Below are 8872 nucleotides of genomic sequence, written 5' to 3' on the forward strand. Positions count from 1 at the left end.
TTCACGTTAATGTTAGGGTCTAAAGTAAAGTAGTATATTAGGATTTAAGGTTACTAAATGATTACAATTTATATATTTATATGTTATATCATATTATGTTATATTTTTAGTATATTTACATATATATTAAATTATATATATATATATATATATATATATATTATAATATATTATTTATATAATTTTGATTTTTTGGTTTATCCAAATTTTGTTTTTGTAAATCCAAAAAACAAACCGTTTAACCAAATTTTTAAAATTTGAAACTGAAACCAATCCGGAAAAATCGAAAAACCAAACCAAAATTAAATTTCGGTTCTATTTTTTGATTTTTTTCGGTTTAAACCAAAATATGCCCGGCCCTAGCTGAGAGAGATGCATCACAAAATTTATTCATCTATTACTCAACTGTAGATTCCATTGATACCTCGAGCAAACAAAATACCTAAAAGGGGGAAAAAAAGAGAAAATATATTCAAAATTAACACCAGAATATATATAATCCAAATACAAATTTAATAGTAATATAGAAGATAATGTGGTCATATAAAAAACAAATACATCATTAAGTGTTCGACAAAAATAATAAAACTAAGAAAAAAAGTTGAAATCTAACCTCAAAGTTGAAAGAATTCTCCTATTATTAGTCACCCGACAAACAACATCTTCTTCGATCTCCATCACAAAGTTTATTCATCTATAATTGAACTATAAATTCCATTGATATCTCAAGCATACAAAATACCTAAAAGAAAAAAAAAATCCAATACGAAATTTGATTTCCTTGAATTATATTTAATTATCAAATTCATCTTAGTCTACCCCAAACCGCGACAAATAATATTTGAAAAAATACTAAATTAGACGGAAGAAAGAATATTAAATAACAATTATTGATATCAAAGAATTAAGGCAGTAGCTACATCTTATTTATGCATCAAAATTCAGAGATAATATTTAGTTAGTTAGAGAAAAAAATGCATGATGAATTATTACCAAGAAATTTGTCTCATAATTTAGTAGGAACAAGTTGGAAACTTTCAAGAACTTTTAGTTTTGGAGAAGTTCTAATTGAAACAGAATGGAAATGAGAATATAATTAGAGAGTCTGGAAAACAATAGCTAACATCTTGCTGCTACAAAAATTTGAACGTCAATTATACATGCGTTGGTTTGCACAGAATGCAATACTTTTAATATAGGTGATATGTACTATTGTTCAATTTGCGTTGGTTTGCACAGAATGCAATACTTTTAATATAGGTGATATGTACTATTGTTCAATTTGAATTAGTAGAGGATTCTATTGTCCCATTTGAATTAGTATAGGACTATAGAAATACAACTATAGGATTGTGAAATTTTTTAATAATTAAAGAAAATAAGTGAAACAATTTTGTCTATTGCGAATACTTTTAATGAAGGGCAAAAAGTTAAAATAATTTTTCTAAGGTATTCACACTTTTAATATATTATAAATATAAATATATATATATATATATATACATACATAGTAAAAAGGGTGAAATATACCCCTAAATTTTACGAAAAGGTCTAAATATACCCCTATTACAAGTTTGATCTATTTATGCCCTTGTTATTAAAGTTTAGGAGCATATATACCCCTTTGGAAGTTAAATAATGTGCTGAAAATTTATAAGTCCCTTGTTCTTTTTTCTTTTTAAATTTTAATTACTACATAAACAAAATAATTGTCACATCACAAAAAATCAGCAATCTAAATCCGATCCATCAGTTTGAATCAGTCCATAACCCGACCCAAGATTCACACCCCTTTCGGGTCGGTTAACATTATCGTGAATATTAACTCCAATTCTATTACAGTTCATTCGCCGACTTTGAATGTTACTATTTTGAGATTGTTGAAGACTTTATCGTACAATATATCTGTTTTTACAGTCGATTCATTTTTGGTGCCAAATGGGGTTTTATCTTATGGCTTCAGAAGCTCGACCTCCTTTGGGTCTTAATATTACGAAAACTCTTATTGATGGTCATAATTTCAATGTTGCAGCTTCAATGCTTACTGCTTCAGATGTAGAAGGAGAATTTGAGAGAGATGAAGGTGATGCTGGATTAACACTTTTTGTACCAACATATGAAGCATTTTCGGACATGTCACGTGATGAAATTCCAATCATTACCAGCTGAGAAAAAGGGGTGTGGATTTTGGGTCGGGTCATGGGCTGATTCATATTGATGGGTCGGATTTAGATTGTAGAAGAGTTGGGTGGGTTTATTTTTTGTGATGTGACAATTATTTTGCTTATGTGGCAATTAAAATTTAAAAAGAAAAAAAGGTTTAAAAATTTCCAGCACATCATTTAACTTTCAAAGGGATATATATGCTCCTAAACTTTAACAGCGAGGACATAAATGGACCAAACTTGTAACGAAGGGTATAGTTAAACCTTTTTGTAAAGTTTAAGGGTATATTTGACCCTTTTCCCCCACTATATATACATGGATAGTGCTAAATGGTCATAAAAATTTGATCCAAATTTGATCACAAAAATAAAAAGACTATATTACCCTTTTTATTTATATTTGAAATAAGAGAAAAGAATATATTTAATTTTTAAAGTAAAAGGGTAAAAATATCTTAAAGTTAACTAGTTCATAGTGTGAACATAACTTTTTCTTATTGTGGTCAAATTGCGACAAAAAAATTGTGGTCAAAACGACTTTTCCTACATATTTATTTATACACACACCAAATGTTCACATTAATTACACACTAATTCCACAATGTATAAATGAATGAGCAGCGAAGAAGATAAATTTAGCTGAAAAAATATCATTGGATGATTCGGACATTACCCATTGTTTACTCCGTCTTTCATCTTCTCTATGTGAAAAAGGAGATTGCTAAAAAAAAAATGAGAAAGAACACGCCATGATGGACGGAATGGGCGACAGTGGGTAGGACGAAGACGAGAACACAAAGAGAAGCATGGAAAGAGGCGACTGGAAAAGGGTGCATGAGTGAGAATTTAGGATTTTACTATAATTTGTCATTATTTTGAATCTAGTGTGCTTAAATAAAATCATATATTCCAAATTTAGTCGTTCAAATTACCTTACAAAAAAAATAGTCGTTTAAATTACCATGTTATTTTCCAAAAAAATATTGGAGAAAAGGGTAGGGAATAAGTCAATAACCAACCAGGCGGCAGGCAGGCAGGTGAATCTTTACTGTTGAAACCCTGATTTGGAAGTTAGCAAACTGTGAAACGTGGGGCAGAGTGAAAGGTCCCCTTGTACAACCTGTCACCCCTCATTTTACAGCCTGGCAATGCATTGCTCTCATCACTCCTGACAATGCCATTTTTAGTTATGTGTAGGATAAAAAGGTATATTAAATAAGTTGCTATTAATATATATTAAATTAATGTATGTATTAATATTTTAAGACACTCTATCAAATAATTTTTAAAGGATTGTTTGGTAGAGTATATAAGATTAATACAAAATATAATATATTAATAATGTTTGTAATAATAATGCTCGTATTAGCTATGTATGTATTATTTCTTATATATTGTTTGATTTGATGTATAAGAAATAATACATCTTACATAATTTTTATAAAAGAAATGTTTGTTTACAAAAATATCCTTATTTGATTTTGTACATTTTTTTGCAACAAATATTTTTTGTCATCTCAAATATAATTAGTATTGTTGAACTAGTATATAGAGGTTTCGGATTAATTGCAAAACCTTCGTCTTTGCGCATGAAATATTATGCCAACGGATTAACATGGTCGAAATAAAAATAAAATATAAGACGTAAAATTAAGAAATAGTATCAATTTTGTTTTAATCTTTTTAAAGACCCTTGAAGCAAAGTAAAAATATGTTACAATTATTTAAGTCAATTATTTATTGTTGTAGATTAAAATGGTGGGTAAAAATTGTGAAATATTTTGAAAAGATTCACTATTGCAAATTAAAATGGCGGAAAAAGGAATGATGAAATATTTTGAGAGGAAAATTGAGGGATATTAAGGTCATTTAATAAGTTAATGCATGTATTAAAGAGTTTGAATTACTGATACATAGAAAATGGGTGGTATTAGTAATACACATCTTAATACACAATAAGAATCGTTTGGTAGAGTGTATAAAAATAATGCAAAATATGGTGTATTAATAATGTTTGTATTAGTTATACTTAACTTGCATTAGTTATGCGTATATTCTTTTTGTGCAGTATTTGATTTGATGTATTAAAAATAGTATGTTTTGTATACTTTTTATATAAAAAAATTATTTGACAAAAATACCCATGAATCCCTCTGTATTCTTCTTTCTTCTCCCCTCTTTACTGTTTTCTACTATGTGCGTTTTTGCTCTCATGTTCTCATTGTTTTCTGTGTATGAATCTCTTTGGGCAATTTTTCTTATTTTCTTCACTTCGTCTAAAACTACAACGAAATCGTCGAACTTTTCGCCGGAATTTGTTTTGGAAAAACAAGAAAAATTAAACAGAGAAAGAGGCGAAAAAAATTAAAAATACAAGAAAAATTAAACTGAGAGAGAAACTTAAGATTTGTTGTTCAATTGGGAAGCTTCTGAAACTAGACTTACCTTCCGTAAAATACTTGAGACTTGTCTTCCGTTTTTTGCTTTCTCTGTTTACTGTTCAATTGGAAAGCTGCTGGACAATTGAACGATAAAGAGATTGCAAAAAAAATGGGAAAGCTGCTGGGGAAATTGAACGACAAAGAGATTGGAAGAAAATGAGCAAGTTGTTGGGCAATTGAATGGCAAAGAGACTGGAAAAAAATGGGATAGCTGTTGGGCAATTGATCGGCAAAGAGACAGGAAAAAAATGAAGGGTAAATTAGTAATTTAATAAATCAATGCATGTGTTGAAAGCATTGTATTAGTAATACATAGAAAAATGATGGTATTAGTTATGCATAGTATAATACACAATATAGTGTATAACTAATGATACATTGATTAAAAAAATATACCAAACAAGGTATTAATAATGCACAAAGCTAATGCAAGCATTAATTTTTTTATCACACTCTACCAAACGACCCCTAAATGTATAACTAATGCTGTATTAGTTAAATACTCTATTGTGTATTGAGGTGTGTATTACTAATACCGCAAAATCCATGACATTAGTAGTGCAATAGAGCTAATGCATGTATTAACATGCTTAAAGACCCTATTACCCCTTAAAAAATTTTTCGCATCCTTCCCAACATATATATTGAGGGTATTGTGTAAAAAAAAAATAATTTTTTTTATGTAATTCATATTTTTTTTTAATACATCGAACCAAACACTGCATAAGAAAAATACAAGCATAGCTAATGCAAACATAACTAACACAAGCATTACTAATGCACTTTATTTTGCATTATTCTTATACACTCTACCAAATAACTCCTAATTTTTTTATTTAAATAGGTGCATACATTCGTATTCACATTCTATAAACATGTACTAATATTATATTTAGAGTAAACACATAATTATCCCACTGATGTTGTCCAAAATTTTTAAAAAGACACTTAAACTTTTACTTCGACTTGTTACCCCACGATTCTTCTTTATTCTGTACCAAATATACCATTTTGGACCTCTGCGTGTATACACGCGCCACAGGCGCGTGAAAGGGCTCAAAATTGACTTTTTTGACCAATAAAAAATTATCACGTGTAAATAATTAATATATAATTTATATTTCTTTTTTTAAAAGGTAAATTTTTTATTTTTTTTTAAATTACCCGGTACCCCTCTCTTTCCCCCCTAACCCACCCTTTCTTCTTCAACACCTTCAACACCATTAAAGCTTCCTTGAAACATTTTTTTTAAAATATTATTAAAACTCCATTAAAGCTCAACACAATGTCTTCTTCAACACCATTAAAGCTCCATTGAAGTTTTTTTTTTTTTTTTAAAATATCTTTAAAACTCCATTAAAGCTCCCCCATTAAAGTTTCATTAAAGCTCATTTAACTATCTTTAAAATTCAATTCAATCATTTAACTATCCTTAAAACTCAACTCAATCATAAAATAATTTTTTGAATTGATTTGAACAAAAAAAAAATGAACGGGAAGAGAGATTTTGACGCGGGGAGAAGGGGTCGGGGGAGTTAGGAGGAGATGCTGACAGGGTGGGGGTGTTGGACAGAGGGGGGGGGGCCGAAAGGGGGGGGGGGGGGAGGGGAGCTATTGAAGGTGGGGGGAGGGGGAGGGGGGTGCTGGATGGGGTGGGGTGAGTGATAAATTAAATAAAAAGAAAAGATTTATTTTAAAAAAATACGAAATTAAATATATTTAACACGTGGCAGCACATGATTGGTGCGTGTGTTCACTCTCTTTGTTGTGATTGAGATTCAGCGAAAAATGGTGTATTTGAAATGAATTAAGTAAGAATCATGGGGTAATAGGTCGAATTCAAAGTGTAAGTGTCTTTTTGAAAATCTCAGCCAATAATAAAGGGTAATTATGTATTTACTCTTATATTTATTTGAACATGTCATACAACTATAACAACATACTTAGGATTGAATATACGCCAACTGTACCACTATCTTATAGGTAGGAAGACTGGTTTTGATAGATCTCAACTCAATGTCGTATTTCTTTTCTATCTAAAATATTTTAATTTTATTTATAAATTTATACTTTAGAGTAATTCATACTACTTTATCATTATTAGCAAATTATATTCTCCCATTATGAAGATAATAGAGTCTAGTTTTAAGTATTTTTTTCCTAAAATATTTTGAGACGTAAAATTTACCCAGCTCGGGTTGGATGAATATTTCCAACTTTTAAATATACCATATTGTAGATTAAGGTATTTCATGTAATTATGGAGGCATAAATCAGATTTTTCCCTTGAGTTATATTTATACTAGGTGAATAATTTTTATACTATTATTTTAATAAATTTACCAAGTCTAGCATGGAATAATTATTTTCTATATAATTGAAGTACGCTCTTACTTATACAGAGGAGTTGCAGTTGACTTATCAGTACATGGTTTGTTAACATCTTCTTTATTGTTCGTGCGTGCAGCTGATGTGTATACATCACAATTTTTCAATCCAGAGAATTATGACTAAGTTTGACTTTAAATAATTTATCAAGTATATAAAAAGTTAGCCACTTCCATTTACGGTTTATTAATTTACTAATTTCTCCATCTTAATTTATTTATTTTATATATTTAACATGATATAAAATTTTTAAAAATAAAAAATCTTTTTAATCTTCTAACTTAAATTAAAAATATGTAGAATCAAGACGGAGCTACCTGTATAGGCTGTATTTGACATTCCTTCGTCAAAAATCTACAGTATATATTAAATATTGACTCTGGATCTTGGTTCATTTGTGAATTTATTATTTTATATTTTGACATTTTTATGTTGAAAGCTGAAAAAGTGCATCTTTTTTAAAATAAACTAAAGAAAAATAACACAAACAAATTAAAATAGATGAATTGGTGTATTTGTGACGCTACTAATACACGACAAATAGAGGTGGCCTTTATATACCTACCTCCCATCCCTTTTCTTTTGCTGTCTCAAACAAATCTATTTAAGTCTTTAATTTTCCTTTGTCCAATTCATATGCACAATGGGTATTATATGCAGTTCATACGAATCCACATCAGTTGCTACTACTGCCAAATTAATACTTCACGATGGAAGATTACAAGAGTTTTCTTATCCAGTTAAAGCTTCTTACTTGTTACAAAATGACCCAACAATCTTCATTTGCAACTCTGACGATATGGATTTTGGCAACGTTGTTTCCGCGGTAAGTGACGAAGAGGAGCTTCAACTTGGTCAGTTATACTTCGCTTTACCCTTGAGCCACCTAAAACATAAATTGAAGGCTGAGGAAATGGCTGCATTAGCTATGAAGGCAAGTTCTGCATTAAACAATAGTAGTAGTAGTGCTGAGAAATTTATAGTATTTGAAAAAGGTGGTGGTCATTTTTCAAAGAAAGTTGTGGATGACAATAGTGGTACTCCTACTCCTAGAAGGAATAACAGCGGCAGAAGAAAGAAGTTCACGGCTAAGTTGAGTGCAATACATGAGTAGGGTGGTCGGCTAATACACCTGACCAGTTTACATGTACCTCGACTATTGCGTTTGTCATGTGCTATCTCCTGTTAGCATATGTATTGGATGAATTTGCATATCAAGACTAATTAGTTAGATAGATGTAAGTATGTTTTCGTCGTTATTGTTTTGTGAGATCTGAATTCTGGTTTCTCATGATTTTCAATCACTTCACTACTTCACTAACAGTTATGCCAAATCCATTGTGCGTGTTTTAGAATTGAAGCTAACTGTTCATATTGAGATGTAAATGGAGTAGTAGGTTATGTAAAAGAGTTGAGGTTATAAATATTGGAGAACAGCTAGTTGTTTTAGGTTTTATGTACTTGTCACTAATGGAGGAGTTGCATCACAATTTTACCCCTAAAGGGGTTTGATTAAGGTAGAGGAGTACAACTCTTATGCTATAGTAATCAGCTTGATTTACTATCAATTACGGCAACTCTAATCGAGTACATGGTGTTGTCAAGACATGCTTTTAAGTTTAAAAATGTTAAAACTCTAAGGTGTTGTTGGTAGGATGTTTCAGAGAAAATAATATTGGTATTAGTTTTGACATTAGTTAATTCTTGTTTAATAGTGTTTTCAATCTATGTAACTAATAATAGTAGTATTATTTATATATTCTATCTAGTATTATTCGTATATACATAACAAATCATGACATTAGCAATATCAAAGTTATTAATACATGAATAAACATGATTAAACATAGAACTGCCACCAAATAGTAGATAAAAACA

General features: G+C 29.8%; 1 protein-coding gene across 1 annotated transcript; it reads left to right on the forward strand.

Moving 5' to 3' along the window:
- Nucleotides 1-7561: 7561 nt before the first annotated feature.
- Nucleotides 7562-8538, forward strand: LOC124895641. The gene has a single exon (XM_047406079.1). It carries the CDS (start codon nucleotides 7638-7640, stop codon nucleotides 8106-8108), a length of 471 nt encoding a protein of 156 aa, XP_047262035.1. The 5' UTR covers nucleotides 7562-7637; the 3' UTR covers nucleotides 8109-8538.
- The last annotated feature ends 334 nt before the right edge of the window (nucleotides 8539-8872 follow it).

Source organism: Capsicum annuum, unplaced genomic scaffold, assembly GCF_002878395.1.
Source record: "Capsicum annuum cultivar UCD-10X-F1 unplaced genomic scaffold, UCD10Xv1.1 ctg83355, whole genome shotgun sequence".
NCBI classification, from domain to species: Eukaryota; Viridiplantae; Streptophyta; class Magnoliopsida; order Solanales; family Solanaceae; genus Capsicum; species Capsicum annuum.